This window comes from Centropristis striata, chromosome 11 (genome assembly GCF_030273125.1).
Source record: "Centropristis striata isolate RG_2023a ecotype Rhode Island chromosome 11, C.striata_1.0, whole genome shotgun sequence".
In the NCBI taxonomy this organism is placed as follows: domain Eukaryota; kingdom Metazoa; phylum Chordata; class Actinopteri; order Perciformes; family Serranidae; genus Centropristis; species Centropristis striata.
The window spans coordinates 19,342,421-19,361,833 of NC_081527.1; the positions used below are offsets into that span (position 1 = coordinate 19,342,421).

Below are 19,413 nucleotides of genomic sequence, written 5' to 3' on the forward strand. Positions count from 1 at the left end.
TTCCCAGCACAGAAGAACTCGACTTGACGAGTCTCACCACCCAGGACACGGTGGAATAATATAGATGACTTCTCTTTAGTCCAACAGTTTCTCTACAACAATGATCCATCAAAGCGCAGCATTTGCCCTTCACTACAAAAGCCTGTGCAGCTGTTTCAGTATTCCAACAGCCGGGCTCTACGGAGCAGTCTGGGTGGGTCTCAGGAGAAGGCTTACATCCAGGTGCTCCAGTGTGAAGATCACCGGGTCGGCCACAAACACACGGCTGGACTCCTTGGTGATAGAAGCTGACAGGATGTGGGAGTTGACGGTGAGGGAGAGGTTGCGTTTGTTCAGGTCGCCCATTCCTCTCAGAGTGGCGTTCTCCGTGCTAAGGAACTGGCCCAGGTGTTTGTAAAGCACAAATACCAGCTTGGCCACACCTGCAACCGCCAACAACACAATCATAAGACATACAGAGGGAACATAGAGGAGATATATTCATCATATACTGATACTGTAAGAATTATCAGACATTCAACGCTTTCTTAAGTTAGAGGTGAAAGGTTGATACTACTCTCCTGTATTTCTTAAAATTTCTGAATAAGCGTATTTCCCATAGACTGTATATAAAGACGGACTATGTAAATGGTAAATGGACCTGCACTTATATAGCACTTTTCTAGTCACTTTGCGACCACTCAAAGCGCTTTACACTATAGACTGCGCTCATTCACCCTTTCACACACACATTCATACTGGTGGCAGAGGCTACCCTAAACGGTGCCACCTGCCACCATTGGGAATTCATTCACCGCCAACTGACTCTACCAAGTGACTCTACCAACTGAGCCACAGCCGCCCCTGACTATTTGTCTTTATCAAAATATACCACATACGGGAACTGAGGTATTAAGGTTTCACCTATACATCAAAACATCATGTGTTTTTATAGCACCAAATGATTAATTATAACCAAACTTATCAGAAAAAATAGACATAAACATGAATTTGTTTGATGTTTATTCAAAGTCCCATCTGCTAACATGGAGGGAAAGGGGTAGTGTATATATCACATCTTATGTATATGTTAGTAACACAATATAGGTGTGTAAGAGCCTGATGAAAACCCATGTTGGTTGCAACATGTTGGTCATTTTAAATACATATTGCAGTGTAAAATAAAGGCATTCTTATTTTACACAAACCGTTCAGTGTGCCTTGGATTATCTTTCAAGGAGACTTGCATTTTATATATTTTGTGACCATATCTGTGAGCCCTTCACAAGATGTAATTAGCACAGTTAATTATTGTATATTTGGTGGGAGCCGGGCTAGTTGTTTCTCTTTGCTTCCAGTCTTTCAGCAAAACGAATCACCTCGTGCATTTAGTTTTATAGTTCACATACAGACATGAAAGTTGTATCAATCTTTTTATCTACCTGATGTCATGAAAGAAAGACAACTAATCAAATATATCTTTTAAATCACCAGTCTAACACAAAAAGCTGAAAATTAACCATGATTAAATGGTTCTGCATCGACTGGATTTTCTCACCATTTTTGCTGTTTACTTTGACCGTGTTGGAGGAAAGCTGGAGAGTTGCTCCCCCCTTGTTCGTCTGAGGAAACCTGAAGTCTTGCACCTGGCCGTCAGTGCTCAGCACGTACACATCCAACACTGAGAGATGGTAGGAGGTGAATGAAAAAGAAAGAGAGAGATGTATTAGTCACTGGCAATATCTCAAAAGCGGAACATGGTGTTTAATAGAGCTCTACTGCTCAGGCCCGGCAGGGTGTGTGTAAAGACTCGAGGTTCATTGTAGCAGTAACAGAATCTAATCTTATTGGCAGGACCCCGTTGAGTGTCATTTACTTAAAAAAACATGTCACTAAGCTGTTGGTTGGCATTGTGGAAGCCTCCGAGGCAGAAGCAGAAGAAAAAATAACAACAAGGGCGGTGATAGAGGATGAGCAAATGCAAGCATGCAGCCTACTGCAGCATGAATGTCAAATATTCATAGGATCAAAAATATCATTGAGCTTTTACTTTTACTTTTTCTCTCCCCTGTGGGTTCAGATAACTCTGGGCTCGACGAGCAAATCTCTGAAAATCCTCCAAATTCCAGCAGCCCCTCTCTCCGGTATGCCAGCTGCCGGGTGGTGCTCCCTTTGATGTGTGAAATTACTGAAGGGTCAGGAGGACACACGTATCAGCACACTCCCTCCCATCAGAAACGGCCTCACTTCCTCAGATAGATGGCTTCTGACAGACGGAGATGAGGAATTGTTCTCTGGTTGCACTCCCCCTCTTTCTAGTTTCTAGCGCTCTCTTTGCTCTCCCTCCCCTTTCCCTCGTCGTGCCCTTGTTGCTCGCCTGGAGGTGCCATTTTTTTCCTTCAACAAACTGCTAATTAGGAGCAACAATCATTTTCACATTTTTCCCCCACTCTTCAAGGGAGGTCAGGTAAGCTGCTCTCCGGGGTTGTGTGTTTCCTCGTTTTGCTGTTTTTATGTTTCTTCGCTGGAATATTATCTCTAATACACAGATAAGTGAGAGCTTGACAAGCTCATAAAAATTGCCTGAATGCAGTGATTAAGTAGCCAATATACAGCATATTATACAATGTATTAATCAGTGCTTTGGTAGAGACAGAGCGACTAGTCCTTATCAGCTTAGCTAACTACCACTTAATGGGAAATTCTCGGGGAGAACAGATAGAGTGCTGTGTGAATGGAACAATGCCACTCAATTGGTTTCTTTGTTTTCCCCCAGAGGTCTGGACAGTTCATCTTGAAGCACACACTCAATGAGGTGACTTTACTATTCAAGAAAAAGATTAAAAATCAATGAGGTATAAGACAAAAAGGGTGCGTAGGAGACGATAACCATAGCAACAAAGAGCTACGAGTAGAAATATGACAGTTGACTGCACCAAGCTGACAAATGAACGAGATCATGTTGCTAATAAACTGCCTGTGAACACATCATTGCTTTTTTTGGGGGGCTTTTGAGATAAATCTTTTATTGTGACATCAGCAAGATGTGGCCATTTTTAAAATCACATTCTCCTTGGGGAATAGCTTAAAAAAAAGAAAAATTCACCCTGAAGACAATTTCACCACTCAAAGCGAGAGGTAGTGCGCAGCCAAAGAAGAAAAAATAACCATCAGCATCATAAATTGGGACTGACAGATGTGTGCATGTCTGTATTATAGTCATTGGAGAGGAACTTACTGATATTCTCTGCGGGCACTTTTACGATTGCTGGCTCGATCAGGTTTTCTGCAAGGACAAACGCCCCTTCCTCCAGGGTATCCAGTAGCATTGTGGCGGCGTGCGTTTGTTCCGTGGAATTCATGTCTTTCCAAGATTTGAGAGCTTCCGGCCTCAGGAGGTTGTCAACAGTGTCCACAATTGCCTGTATCCATGGAGACAAGTGAAATGTCAGTATGCTGTTTCCTCCCATCATAACTTCAGTTTAATCACAAAAAGCGAGGACTGGGCAGCAAATGATAAAAAAGGGCATGCATGGCCAACAGTGACAGCAGCAACGACTAGTGACACTGAAATATCAAGATCACTCCGACTTCAGACATGAGGGTTCAAAAAAGGCAAGGTTAACTAGAATAATAATGATGATCTTTTTTTTAAATGCAGTGCATGTTATTTAATATTCTTTTTGTGAGAAATAGGCCTAATATAAGGAAGCCTCTTTTGGACCCATTTCTTTTTTGAATAATGTAAAAATGCTTTAGGGGAAGAGGAAACACAAACCAAATGTTTTTTTCCCTTCACAGGACGAAGCTGCCCACAATGCAGCCTTCTGAATTCCTGATGAGCAGCTATTTTCGAAATTAACAATTACCACCGTGAACAATAGTCTTATTTCCCAAACAGGGTCTGCCTGTAATGGCCTTGAACACTATTCTCCTGGAGGAAAGTGGGCATTATCATGAAATCCAAGTCTGGAGTGGCAGTTAGAGTGGAGATGGGGGAACATTTCTGCTTGTTTTCAATGGCAATCCTTTCATTTCCTGCTTTCTGATAAGCAGTAAGTAAGCAAAACATTCCACAAAACCCACACAAGTATCATATGTTGATAAAACAAGAGTTTCCTTTAACCCCAGAAGAGTTCATGACTCCTGCCTGACACAACCTCGCTGACTTTTTAAAACCCCAACAAACACAGACACTTGTATAAAGATTCAGAATGGCGCTCAACCCTTGGTGATAAATCAAAGTGACAATTTAACCATAGGTGCCATTAACCACAGTAAGGCCCACCACAATAACGGTAATTAACCACAACAAGCCCTTGCTCACTGTACCAATTAGTCACAGCTGTGATTATCCAAAACACTAATTGACCACAGACAGGATTATCCGTTTGCCTGGAATAACAAGAAAGGGGATCAACCGAAGTCTGCACCAATATATGATTAACCGCAACATTTAACCACTGAGCTCATATTAACCACAGCGATGATGACTGTATCCAGACACAGGGCTCTCAGCGTGTCTTTATATCTCGGCCCGAGCACAGAAATCAATCTCTGTGGCCCTGACCTTGCAGGCAACTGGAAGCTTGTGAGCTGTGACTATGATGGGAGTTAAGTCTCTCTCTCTCTCTCTCTCTCTCTCTCTCTCTCTCTCTCACACTGTGTGTGTTTGTGCGTGTGTGTGCGTGTGTGTGAAAGAGAGAGAGGGAGCAGTGGCCATTACAGGTTCGGAGCCATTACAACCAGACAGACACTAAATGCCCCCCACCCCACCCCTTCCCCCACCCTCAGTGAGCCATCCTCAAAGGACCAATGAAATCCAAAGAGGGAATAAAAAGTTGGCTGTCTGTAATTTGTGTAGCACTGAAAGAATCCATGTTCAGACTGAATCTTGTCTAATTCTCGCCTGGGTGGAGGTCACTTCAAAAATCACAGGGGTGCTATTCCAGAGGAGCCCCCATAGCTTGCTATAGCCGGAGAAATGAAGTGAGGTCTGCAAATCGCCGAACACTCAAACAGCGCTGACTTTGAGCTGATAATGAAAGGTAACACAGAAACAACCAGCAGCCATTCTAGCTCAGTGAGGCTTACACAGTGGTGTTTTGAGCTAAATGCTAACATCAGAATGGTCACAATTACAATGAGAACATGCTGGTGTTCGCCTGGAATAATGTTTACATTTATCACCATCTATGTAGTGCAGTGGTAACCAGCCCTGCTCCTGGAGAGCTGCTGTTTGCCTGTTTGAGGTGTGCCCAAACTCTAACACACCTGATTCCAATGATCTGCTCGTTACCAAGCCCTTGACGAGCTTCAGCTGCTCGATAACAAGCAGATCATTGGAATCAGCTGTGAGTTGGGAGATGTTCAGGGCTCTTCAGCGGCAGGGTTGGCGCAGCTTGTTAGCATGCTAACATGTGTTAATTAACACTAATCAGAAGGTACAGCTGAGGCCGACGGAAAGTCATTCGTTTTGCAGTTTTGACAGAATTAAAATTTTGACCTCATGATGGGACTGGATAAGAAAATTAGGGATCACCAATATTATTATAATTCATCCTGAGGGGGACGTGAATGTCTGCACCAATTTTTATGGAAATCCATCCAAAAGGCTAAGAACTCCATTGATTTGACACATCAAAGTCTGTTTACAGGAGAACAACTGTATACCTGAAAAAAGCTGAATAAAACATTTTGGGGTTCCAGAGGGAGACGTGCAAAGTTTGATAAATTACCTCAAATGATGCCACTTGAGTCAGCTTCAGTTGGAGCTGAAGACTCGTGTATCATAATGATAAAAATCTGGTTTAGCTCACAACTCATCTCTGCCTCAGGCTAGCAATTCAAGGAATGACTCCTTAAAAACTTGGCATTTCATCCAAGGGTGTTGCCTTAACTCTTTCGTCAAACAGTGAGGGCTTTGTGCCTAATGTGTGTGTGTTTGCCTTCTGATCACATTGAGTCGACTATTTGGATAAGCTAGCAAAATCGTTACCTAAAAGTTGCTGATAAACCTAAAATGCTGAATGCTAAATTGGAGGATTCATCCTCTGTGCACCATGAATGTCAGTCGTCCATTCAGTTGTTATTTCAGTCCAGATCTAAGTGATGTACTGATAACACAACCATTGTAGATCCTTGCCACTAGCACGGCTAAAAAGATATTTTTTAAATTAGCTGAGGGAAATATATCACCCTTTCTCTCAGTAAAATGAGACCTCAAGTAAAAACAACTCAAACTTACAGGGATCTCCCATGAGCCTCTGCAAAATACAAAATCTGTTCATTTGTATTAAGCCGTGCAAGGCATCTCCTCCCCAGTGTTTACACCATGCCCTTGTCTTTCAGCAGAGCCTACCCGAGGAAATAAACTCCGCACAGCAAAGGAAAAGCAAAATGTCTGGGGGAACGACTGGAAAATCAGAATCGAACACAAACATATTAATGGGCTCAGAAATTAATCTCACAGATAAAACGCAACTGCAATGGGAGAGGAGACTTTTTTTTTTTTTGCTAAGGGGACAAGGGAGACCAGAAATTGTACAATGTAAGCAAGTGAAAATTGAGCACACTGCCACTTTGATCACACTTCTGGCTGACAGGGAGGTGCAATTACAACCGTGGGAAGGCAATTATTCACACAACGTATGAAGAGTCGACAAGAGAGACGGAGAGAGAGAGAAAGAGTGGGGGAGGAAGAAAAGAAGGAGAGAGAAAAATGAAAGAAAGAAGTACAAGTGATGGCACACACAGGAGGGGAAACAGGACAAAGACGGAGTGATATTGACGGTGGCATCATCAGGTGGACAGAATGACGGGAGAACAGACAGCCACGTCCGATGAGGAAGCAGCCACATCTTGTACAACCAGGCATATACCGTAACAAGACAATCAAGGACATAGAGACAGACAGTGCTGCATGCTGCTGGTCAGGCGTTAGGAATTGGGGTACAAAAGCAACATGGAAAGCCTACAGTAGTAGTTATACCTTCATATACGCCCTGCATGTCTTCTCTCTTTTTTGAAGCTTTTCCAAACAACATTGTCCAAAGTTCAAGCACAAAAGACACATTGTAGAAAGAGATGGTAAGAACACAGGAATCATTAAATCATGCCACTTACCATAAAGTACAGAATTAATGAAAAGAAGAAAAGGCACAGGTCTATAAACTGCAACCTTGAAATGATCCGACAGCTCTAAATGTTTTAAATATGAATATGGATTGCATAATAGTGAGTGGAAGAGATGAGAAATGCACACCAGTGTGGAGAAAAAATGCTGAGACCAGATTCTGATGCTCCCCATTAGTGAAGCTTTAAAATACATTGAGAAGATAAACAATGCGGGATGAGGTCATTTGTATTTCATGGCATGGAGAGAAAAATATAGCTCCACACTGTTGGTATCTTGGCATTAAATAAGTCGCCTTCTCCTTCCTAATTGAGTCAAACCGGAGAAAATCACATACTGCAGCTCGCACACAGAAATGCAAAAAACAAAGAGATAAAAATGTTCTTTGTATCCAGATTACAGCCTCCACATCGTAAACAGCTCCTGCAAACACACACAGGAAAATGTTTCTCTAACCCAGATGGGACACAGCCATTTACCACTTGTTGATTTGTGGGAAAGGGTTTCATGAAACTTAAAGGACCATACTAGTGTTTTATAGGCTTGGGTGGTATAATTGTTCCTACTGTCATACCTTCCTGACATTTCAGATGAACAAAAAAAAATAAATGTAAAAGCTGAGCTGCTGCTGATGGAAATCATTATAGCATGTATGACATTGTCTTGGCTACAATACTGTGTGTCTAATATGCAATTAACCTACTTAGAAGTCTTGCTTTGTTTAAGTACTTAGGGAAACCTGTTATTCAATGTGTCGCTGCAGTGTGGGCAGTTCTTGCACAGGGCCAAGCCTGGAGCTTTGCCTCATCCAGTGTAGCATGAAAAGCATGGAGGAATCTAGCTAGCTAGCTAACTAGCCTGCTGCTAAATTAATACAATTTAACAATTTTATGGCTCATTTATGGCCCAAACCTCACAGGAAAGCAAATGTCTATCTCGAGATGAGTGACAAGTTTGTTTAGCTCATTTTCAGTAAACATCATAGCATGAAAGCATGGCAGAATCAGCGAGCAAGCTAACTAGCCAGAATTGACGATATTGAAAATCACACTGTTTAAATACCTTGGTATACTGTGATACCATAATATCACCCAAGCCTATAATCCAACCCCGCTTACAAAACATTTGGAGGTTATCTAAAACGTAAATAGAACAGAATGCTGTAATTTGTATCCCAAAATAGTAGGACAGTATATTTTTTGTTCAAACTATTTGTTTTTGTAAATATACACACACTGAATTCTAAATTTGATGTTTTCTGTTTTTAATTTAGACAATAAAATGTGCAAAAACCACCGGTATGATCCTTTCACTTCCATCGCTGTTGCCTGTCTTCAGCCAACTGTTCGCTGTTGTTGTAGTAAAGTCTCAACTCAGTGAGAAACCTGTAAGCCCTTATCTTCAAATGCATAATAGCAGTGTAGATATCTTGAACATAAAGGCAGAAACAACGGGCATCATTTTGTTGCAAATAACCTTGTTTACAGAACAACTGCTGTCTAGAAAGTCTGAATAACAATGTAATTTTTCAAACTGTCACTCATCTCTCCATGGGACTGCCTGCAGCTGAGAGAGGTACGTCTTGGGCCTACTCTTTTTCTTGACAAGTGCCTGCAGAAGCTTAAGGAGAGAGCAGTTCCACACTTGTCAGCAATCAAGAGTGATTCTTTGTGTTAGTGGGGGGCTCATAGCCATTAGCTCCTTTAAGGTAGAACTGCCAGGTGAGTTTCCAAAGCCGGTAATTACCAGGGAGTTGTAGAGGAATCAGCTTCCCCTCAGGGCCAGACCTGCCTCCCCACCCCCTCACCTGAGACTGTATGTGTCCACAAATGTATGTGTGCAGTTTGTGATTCGGTAGGTGTCCTGCTAATGAATGGCCCAAGTCATGCTGACACTGAGTTTGGGGCAAAAAGGGGGACAAAGTTTAGGCGAGACAGGAATTTGACAGTACCTTGTTGAAGCTGCGTCCAGCTGAGTCCTTCTCACTGGGTCTGAGCTCCTGCAACTGTGCATCCAGGATATCCACAAGCTGCTCCATCAGGCGCACCGAGGAGCTGACGTCTCCCGCAAACACCGGGCCCTTTGTGTGGCGTGCCAACTCATTGGCTAAATTAGCAGCATTCTCACCGCTTCGGATCTAAAAACAGCAACGAGGAAAAACAAGGGGGTGTCAGTGAAGTGTCAGGGAAACAGACCTGAGATGATTCTGCAAGCTGAAGCTGAAATAATGTACCCCACATGCACCTCAGAGCCATAATCCATCGCAACATTGCTTGCTCGGGAGGAAAGAAAGTAATTGTGTGCAGAATGAATATAAGTGCAGGGAGTGCATGTTTAGCGGGGGACAACTGTAAGACACGAGCTGAAGAGAAGAAAAAAAACCCACTGTCACTCTGAAACAATGATAAGCTGTCAGTGTTTGTGTTCTCATATGCGAGCAGTGAATTCCAGCAGTTACTTTGTGATAACGTGTTTCACTTTTTAGGTGTACGGTACACCGTGTACCCACCCTCCTCTTTACTGAGCTGTGACCTAATTTCATACTACATACAAATGCTATACAGTATATATACATGCCAATCTTCATGCTATGATGCTTTTGCAGTTCCTACACAAGAAATCAATTTACTTTTCCATTTTGTACGAAGAGGAAATGAAGCAATACATGCACACACACATCAATCAAAATGTGACTTTGGAACTGCGCTGCCAATTAAACTTCACAAAGAGAAAGCTAATGCAGCGTTCATGTCATATCATACAGACCATAATTACGAGTGACTGAGTGGGAACAACATGCACACATTCCAAGGTGTAATGCCGAGTCAGATATACTAGACATTCCTGACAGCCGTGATATCTCCCACCAAAGAAAGTGAAAACACACCTTTGGCTGCAAGACCACCACATTTGCAATTAAATCTAAATAAAATTGAATGCAAATACAAACAACTCAGCCAATTATACGCTTTTTGTATCAGGGTTGAGCTGTTATTGAGAAAATGTGTCAACATAAAATACTCTGCTATTCCTCTTGTGTCACAACAAGGTTAACATTCTTGGAATAATAACTGAGCATTCAGAAATTTAAAGAACTTCAGGTTTTCACATTTGTCCAATTGTGCCAACATGGCCTCAATGCAGCATAAATCTTGTTCCACTAAATGAAGGCTGAATAATATATCTGTGAGTAGCTTCTGTATGAAAAAATAGTGTCAACCACACATCCAAACATCAAGCTGATATACTGACTGATATAGACTTTTGGCTCTGGACCTTTTTTTTTTTTAAATGACATGAATTGTCATTGGCCAGAAAAGATCAAGGCTCCTCTGTTAAGATGATCTCTATAAGGCTACGTGCCGCCTGTGACTGTTGGTGTTACTTATGATGTCCAGCATCCCAATGGGGAAATATATATATATATATATAATAGAATATAAAATAAATAAATATAACATAAAATAAAATAGAATAAAATAAAGTATATTCAATTTAATTAAATAACACTAACTAAACGAGAACAAACTGCAGCACCCAGTTCAGGGAGCCAGTGTTGTATATTTGTACATTTCCTAAAATGCCCACTGCCAGCACTCAGAAACCCTTTCTGAACCTCCTGCAAGTGCAAGAGAAATGTCTTCTTCTAGAAGGCAATATGTTGTGTGTTTGTGCTGCATTAAGGTCTGTTCAGGCTACTGAAACTGTTATTGATGCGTCTCCATTAGATTTCTACTTGCATGACTGTTGAACATCAAAGCAGCGGAGTGAGTGAAGAAAGAAGCTCTGGCTCTTTGATTTTCAGTAACTGACTGCAGAAGTTGGCATTTACTCCTGATGGCTCATTTCTGTCTGCAACAAACTGTATTTAAGCTACACTTGAAAGAAAAAAGTATTTTCGTGATATTTACTCTTGACCACCAGTTCTCTTCTGAAATGAGAAAAATAAACCAAGCAAGCAAACAGGGTCAAGAATTGCCACGGGATGTTTGATTTAAGGGGTGAAACACGCTTGTTTTCCGTTGTATTTTGTAATTGACACATTTCTGTTTTACCTTTTGTGCCACTTGAGTCACCCAGTGGGAGGTGCAGTTGCTGAGGTCTGGGCCTTTGGAGCACCAGGTCCCTGCCACAGTGCAGAGGAAGGAGGCGATGCCTGCAGGACCACAGAATAAACACAACAGTTGGAGAGAAGCCAAAAATCTCGCTCAGATACAGTTTCCCCTGCTGGTCCCTTATTCATACAGACTCTGCAGTGCAGGAAACAACCATTTCCAAACAATTTGAAAGGCTTTTTACCGTCACAACAAACACAACAAAAAAATGTAAAGGCATACTAAAACATTATCAGGTTCCAACATAGCTCGAACAAAACTGACAGCAAAAAAATAACGGACGGTGGTTTGTTGTTGACTGTAAACATTTCAGAATTGCAAATATTTTATATTCTATGCATGTTTAAATAAAATACAAGATTACTTCTAATGAGCGTCGCTTCACTGACAACAGTGACGCGGCCCCTTTTCACCCCCACAGTCAAAACATTGTCTCTTCTTTGCTTTCATCATCCAATAGGCTTGCTTTATATTATGACAGTTCTGTCAGTCCTTGTGATGAGGTGTTAAGGTAACTTGTGAGAGATTCCTGTGTGAGTATCATTGTCAACTGAACTGGTATAACAACACAATGTTTTGAATGCGTACACATCTAGAATGTTTTAGATGTGAGAAACAACTAGGAATATGTTGTCTGAAAGTAATCGCGACAATAAGTAGACTCTGGGCTTCCTATTTCCCATTTATATAACTATTTTATGGTGTTTGATTTTAACTCTATTGTTGAGTGGGTTTGTTTCCTCAAACGGCTTTAATAAATGCCCGTTAGGCATTTCTGAGGTTATTTTTGAGGCCATTGCATTTTTTATAGATACATTTCAATCAACATTTCAAAAATAAATACTTTGTGTCAAATTATTGATTTCCTTCCATTCAAGATGCAGGTTTCAAGTTCTGCATCAACCTTTCGTGGTTCTTTTTCCAATAATGACCCGCTCAATGTACATTATCTCTTAAATATACTCTTCCATATATTTATATATAATCTTTTATAAATTCAAGGGTTGGCTGTTATATTGACATCTTATCTGCTTTGTATCAGATCATTTGTTATATTGCACATATTATTTGTTTATATATGTGGTAATTTAAACTTTCACCTGCTATAAAAGGAACTTATTTCTCTATTCCACATTTCACCATCATTATTCTTATTATTATAACTTCATACCAACCAAATCATCCATGTGGGTTTCTGTGCTGTTAGGGGCGAATGGCAACAACATGTTTACCCTCTCCATGCACTCAACAAAAACAGAAATGGGTTTCAAAATTACACAAAAATAGGAACATTGTTGCCAATTTTCAAGGGAAGTGACTGGCTGTAATCATGCTAGATTATAGTTTTAAATTTGAAATGCCCCGGGGCGTCCCGGTGGCTCACACCGGTAGAGCGCTTACCATGCATGCCGTGTGCTTGCTGCGGCGGAGCCGGGTTCGAATCCGGCCTGAGCTCCCTTTGCCGCATGTCTTCCCCTCTATCACCCCCTTTCTATCTATCACTATCAATAAAGCAACAAAATGCCAAAAAATAATCTTTAAAAAAAAAAAAAAATTTGAAATGCCCCTGAGGAGAAATGTCACATACTCAGTACACGGAGGCAAAGATGGAAATAGCACATTAACTAACTAAATAAGAACAAATGCAGTGACAGTGCCATTTTAACAGATTCTGACAGGATCTTTGAAGCTTTTCTCCTGATCATTTACATGCGGAAAGAGTGAATCTATTTGAAAAAGCCTAAGTAATAATGGGGAAAGCAAACAAATAAAACGACCATTATCCCTGTTTACCAGCTACAGAGTTGTAGTAGTAGCAAATAATCAGGATGATTAAAAATAGCAGAACCACACATCCGTGATTACTATCAAATACGATCTACTTGTGCATTTCTGTTTCCTTGGAAACACCTGTGCATTAGCTGGATTATTTTTATGACACAAATGAAAGAAGTAGCATTAGAAGTGTGCAGATGTTCTGTATAACAGCAGGCAGAACAAAATCAAATCTAAAAATATTAAAGCTAGAGTACAGAACATTTATGTATAAATGAAAGTCTGTTACATCCAAGCCATGCAAAATTATTTCATACAATGCTAATTAAGCCCATTACCACCAGGGAAGTTTTCTGTATTTTGCAGTATCTCAAGCGATGTGATGTCTATTTGTGGCAACAATCCTGCCAATACAGCCTATTTGTACTCAGAACAAGTAGTTCATTCACAACATCACTACATGAGCGCTACACAAAGTGCCGTCAACCACCTCCAATTGGTTACATGGTAAGTTAGTCTATCAGTATTACCCAATACCATGACAGACAAGAAGAGGGTGGAGAGCATAGTGATGGAGCAGCAGCTGGGAGAATGGCAGAATAAGTGGAGATACACCAAATCCAGTGAGAAAAAGAAGAAAAAATGGAAGAAAAGATGGAAACAAAGACAGTCTAGATCACGCCACTGATTGGGCTGTGTTAAGTTATGGCTCTAATATTTTGAACATGGCCGCCTGGAAGACAGACTTTATTACTTTACAGCTAAAATGTTTCTGAAAATATCTGAGATGAGAAATAGGCAACGCGGTAACATAATCCCCTTTTATATTTTATCAGCACGGCCTAGTTTGTCAGAATGATCTGAGCTTAGATGGACGAGATCTCCTGCTCTCCATTCAAAATGAATGGGATCCATCAAATTCACAGACATCAATGGATCTAGTGTATCTCAAAAAAGTCAAAGTTTCTGGAGTGGATACTCCATATAAAAAGAAACTTGGCGCTCAGAAGAAGAAATAAACTAAAAAAAAAGAGGGGAACTTTACGTCGACTGTTTATGTAATTCACTCGCTGCCAGAGGGAAGAGACAAAAGATCTGCACTCCAGCTTTAACAGAATACACTGTAAAGTTACACCATCTGTATGTATCAAACACTAACACACAGTTGGCGGGCCTACCTCTGGTTCCTTTGGGACAGGGCCTCTCCACAGTGTTTCCAGTGTGTGTCTGTGGCCAGTCGATGGCTCTCCTCCTGGTCGCCTCACAGAAGCGTCTGGGCGTCGGTGGCAGCTCGGGGACAGTTGGCTCTGCTGTCCCTGAGCCACGATTGTCCTCAAACGGGTCCCTCCCGTCCCTTGGATCTGCTCCTGCTACGGTGGTGTCGCCCTGTCCCTTCACGGTGGACACAGCGGTGGTGGTAACGGGTACGGTCCTTGGCACGGATGAGGAGACCGAGAAATCGTCACTGGTTGGCACTAGAGTGAGGGAAGAATGAAGCTGTTAGAGCTCGACTCATAAATGTCCTTGCCTTGAACTCCCATCGTTTCTAGCAGTGGGGGAACTGCAACTGTTTGGAGTCCTGTGGCTTATTGGTATTGCTAGAGTTACTGCTGCCCATAATTCCTGGAAATAAAAAGCTTCATGCAGCTTTCACTTGTAACTCCACCTCTTTTCTGCTCCTTCCCAAAACAAAATGAAGGCAAACCTGCCAACACGACTCATCTATCTTTTGCTATTTTTGGTTTACTTAAGCCCATAAATAAGACAAGCAGCAGTGGTGGGGCATCCTTTGACAAAGCAGTGATTTCCTCCCAACAGAGTGAGTACCTCGGGCTGATTAAATGTCAACAATGAAGACAAAGCCTGTCTGGATTTTACGTTTTTTTTCTGCCTAGTTCATCTCTCTCACTTTGATAAAGCTGGTGTGCGGAAGGAGAACTGCACTGCTCCGAGCAAAAAACATACATCAGCAATAATGTGATTCCACTGTATTCAATCCACGCCTACCCTGCGAAGCAAATCTATGTGTGAATGTGCACATGCACGTGTGCAAGAGGCGCTTGTGTTTGCTCCATTGCTCAGGTGTGTTGTTGCTTAAAGCCACTGTGTGCGCACAGATGGATAGCTGCTGCAGAGAGCCTAGAGATAACTGGGAAATGAGAGCAGAAATAGGAAATCTATAAATTTTATACAGTATGAATAGCCAATATGAATAAAAAGGAAAACACAGTCAATGTTTATGCGCGGTGTGATGTCTACATGGATATACTACCCTCCTGTATGAATGATCAGACATTTTTTACCCACAACCATCTGATTGTATTTAGAGATAAAAGCAGCTTCCCACAATGAGGTCTGCCGTTGTGAAAGGCTCTATAGTGTTGTCTTCGTGTTCCCTGGGTGCTTCTGGGAAAATGCAATATCATGCTATCTGACACTCCATCATCACACACATATCTCCATTTCCTGAGAGAGAATGGCGACAAAGCCCACATTTCACGTTTCACAGTAATCAGCCAGTCAGGGGAATCTTTGCTTTTTCATTCCAGTGAAATATCTGAGTTTATTACATTGCTGATATCTGACGATGTGGTCAGGAGGCCACAGCAGGGAGGGAGCAGTGTTCCTGTGATGCTCACTATTAAAAAATAAACCCCAAACCACCCTACAGTGTTGGCTGAGTTGTGACATTTTACTCAATGACCTTTTCCACTGGCAGGAGCGCTGGCTAATTACCTTACACTAGCTCAGTCATTGTGTGTCTGTCACCCACACATTCACAGGTTGGCCGGGACAGAATGGCTGCAAAAGTAACAGCTGACATGTGCGGTTAACACGAGCAGACGATTATGAAGTCTCCGGTTAGCGCCCACAGCTATGAGGGCGTTCAAAATAACTACCAAGAAACAAGGTAAAGTCAGAAAAGGGCCTTACATAAAGTAGAAAATAGCTCACTACGGAAAAAATTCAGCTGGTAATTAAAAGTGAGTTATTTTATAACTCCTTTCAATGCTTTGAAATATGTTCTTCATGCTGGAGCGATTGTAAACAGGTTGGAGACCACACACACATTTTTTTTGAAGGGGATTGTCCAAAATTGAAGTAATTCTGGGAAAGGATTCATACAGAAATTCTTGCCATTTTGAACACTGACTAACCACTAGACTCATTTGTATTATATTATAGGAGCAATCCCTGATGGGGCTCTGGAAAAAGAGAAAGGCTTAGTTCACTGCTGCATTCCTTTTTATTGGATACAAATTATAACTTTATCTTGGCTCAAGTCATTGCCACCCACTCTAGAGAAATGGCAAAACATGTACTCATTGGAAAAAACTGGAAAACTTCATGTAAAGACAAACATGTTTTTTAAGCCGATGGGTTCCTATAATCACATATTTTAGATAAGATGCTATACTGATTTAATTGTGGATTTGACCAAATCTGTTTCTTGTATTATTACCTCAACTAAGGAGGTCATATTTTCAGTTTAGTATCTTTAATTGTTAATTTTAAATTTTGGAACCGATATGAATGACAGGACACATACAAAATTTTTCACTTTCGTTAAAACTGTAAGATAGGGCATTTGTGTGGCGTTCATATGGTGTCGGAATTATTTGAAAAATGAGTTCCTGATCATATTTAAATATCTGTTTCCTTTAGTGTTTGTTCTCATGCAAATACTGGAAACAGTAGTGAGGGCACAGAAACAAATTTGTTTAAACGCTTTGAGCAAAAAATACAACACACCTTATTTGTAGCATCCATGTTTGTTTTCGAGTCAGAAGCCCAACTTCTCAACTCAGGAAATGTGACTATCAGAGGAGAACATGAATGCGCCATTGGCCTTGATGTGCGCCATTCTAGTTCCCCCATTTTCCAACTCTTTTAAACACTTTTTAAAATGTGGATCTTGTTAGTCCATGTTTGTTTGCCAAACTGTCAATAGTAGTTTCTTTCTGAAAAGTAGCTGTGTGTAATTAAAATGTACATAAGTGTGAAATAAGTATGAATAAACATTTTGTTGAAAAAAGGAAAAGGAAAGACAAGGTCTTGATTTGATTAGAAGTATCTTAGTAGAAAAACAGGGCTGCCATAGGCTTACACTTTTACTTTTTTAAATTCTATTTTTTAAAGATATATGAAGTAAACTGAAGTCAACATCGCTTTGTTTAAGGGAAAAGACGGGAACAAAGTGCTTCAAATATATTATGTATTGCCAGTGAAGATTTTTTATTGACTCAGGAAAAGTGAGATGATTCATAGGCTGACTCTGTTGATTCAATATGCCCATATAATGCAATACAAGGGCAAGTGTAATTAGGTTTGAGAATATTAAACCTCTCCATACCTGAGCAAACTTCTGCTTTTCCACAGGCTGATATGATGATTAACCTGCTCCTGAGGCCGTATTGCACCAACTCATGAGTCCAAAGCCCTCCACCACCCACACATAATCACAAATTAACATACAGTACATACAATATGTTTTGTTTCTAAAGCTTCTTTGTCATCTCTGCAAATTCTTTTTAATAGCATATATTATCACCAGCTAAAATACGAAGACTGTTTCCAGCAGAAGTTGCTTTTATTGTAGTTATTTCTGTGATCACCCCCAAACAGTTGGTGCTAATTATATATTCTGTTTTGCTTATTTTTCTTCAGATACCTTGAAAAACTGGTAATTGGCTGCCTATTTATACTAGATACAGGTCAATGTACACTCCTGTGGGGCATTATTAAATATTGTTGACTGAGCTCCTGTATTGTCTCAGTTTTTCAGACAGAAGACATACGGCAGCATCTAAACATATCTACATAAATATTTCACAATTAGGGATTCAGTCAGTTCAGAGATACTGCAGAAAATAGGAATATTAAATGCAAAGTAAAGAAACAATATATTTCTCTATATATACATGTTGCAACTAATGAATCTTTATCGATTTATCTGACTTTTATTTTCTTGATTGTGCCTTTTCTCTATAATTTGTCACAAAATTGTGTAAAATGTCAAGCGTTTGCAAGAGCCCAAGGTCTTCTTTAATCTTTTAATTTACTGTTTTGTTCACAAAGTCAGTCCAAAACCAAATAAGATTCTATTCAACGAAGGCAAAGAATACCAGCCATATCACATTTTGAATCTGACTGGAAGCTCAGACTTCTTTTTGAGATTTTTGTGCTGAAGTGTTTTTGTTGCTGTAACTGACTTCAGGTATTCTGTATTTCTCATTCAAGCAAAAAAAAAAAAAAACCTCAATATGTTCTTGTTCTACCTATAACAAAAGTGTGAGGTATTTCTGCCTTTTTTACGTTTATTTCTTTTTCAGTTTAATCTTTTGATTTTCAGACTTTTGATCGGACAAAATAACAAATTAGAAGACATCATTCTGCTATGGGCATTTTCACCATTTTATGACATTTTAGAATCCAGAAGATTTATTGACTGACAGAAAAAAGATCTGTAAGGTTAATTCAAAATGAAAATGAATAGTTGCAGCCCTAATCCCATGAATCACTGACAAAATCCAATAGAGAGCAAATCCTAGGAACATTAAGAGAAAGTATTGTACTGAAAAATACATCAAATGTGCTTTTTTTTCCACACACAAAAAATATTTTATGCTACTCGACACTAAGTCTCTCTCATGCTCTCTCTTTCAGGCAGAATCATGAAATCATATCTCTTTAATTACAAGGGGCACTCAGATGTCGACTGAGTGATTTTTTTAATCAAAGGCGAGATACAATCTTTGTGGATATTTACAGTCTTGGGTTATCAGAGTGTGATTGTGAAGGACATCAGGAACATCAAATAAACAACATGTTTTTTAATACCGCATCAAGTAATGCGCTTGTCAGATGTTGAAGCATTTGTGGGCTTATTTTGATGTCTCTGCACCAGGCGCACTACAATTTTCTTTTGATTGCGAAGAGCAAATTCCCCTCCAGTTAGAGCCTCATGTCCTCTGATAGCACTCGACCAAGAGAGGGCTGCACCAATTAGCTGCCATTTCTCTCAAGAGGCAGTGAAGTCACTCTTTATGGGCAATCTGACACCAAAGGCATACTGTTGCCATATGCTGAATAATACCTCTTGTAAATAATGGAAGAGTTGGAGATTGAACACTTGACAAACGGCTGTCACCAGAGTCTAAACCAGAGCGTTTAAATTAAAACTGCTAAAAGGAAGGAAAACCATTATGCCAGATCATCAATCAAGATCTCAGAGACGAGGCAGAATTAGTTTTATCACTTTATAGCTCCCAAGAGTCATTTACGTATCTGCGAGAAAGATGACAAAAAATATTAAACCATAATCGGATGATCAGAGGTCTGGATATTATGTTTGTCCTTGCTTTTGCAGCCTACATCGCTGCACTAAAAGAGCATTATTATCTCAAA

At 40.4% G+C, this 19,413-nt stretch overlaps 1 protein-coding gene across 9 annotated transcripts in view; it reads right to left on the reverse strand.

Annotated features, from left to right (window-relative positions):
- Window positions 1–19,413, reverse strand: part of LOC131979746 (adhesion G protein-coupled receptor L2-like) — a 141,146-nt gene that overhangs the window by 21,086 nt on the left and 100,647 nt on the right. For 7 of the 9 annotated variants that reach the window (XM_059343750.1, XM_059343753.1, XM_059343749.1 and 4 more), the window contains 7 exons: window positions 14,184–14,480; window positions 11,170–11,270; window positions 9,066–9,251; window positions 6,971–7,009; window positions 3,218–3,401; window positions 1,538–1,660; window positions 217–422 (listed from right to left, as the gene is read on the reverse strand). In XM_059343750.1, the coding sequence (XP_059199733.1) occupies window positions 217–422; window positions 1,538–1,660; window positions 3,218–3,401; window positions 6,971–7,009; window positions 9,066–9,251; window positions 11,170–11,270; window positions 14,184–14,480 (1,136 nt within the window). The remainder of the gene's footprint in view (window positions 1–216; window positions 423–1,537; window positions 1,661–3,217; window positions 3,402–6,970; window positions 7,010–9,065; window positions 9,252–11,169; window positions 11,271–14,183; window positions 14,481–19,413) is intronic. The other 2 variants (XM_059343754.1, XM_059343752.1) reach the window with 1 other exon arrangement.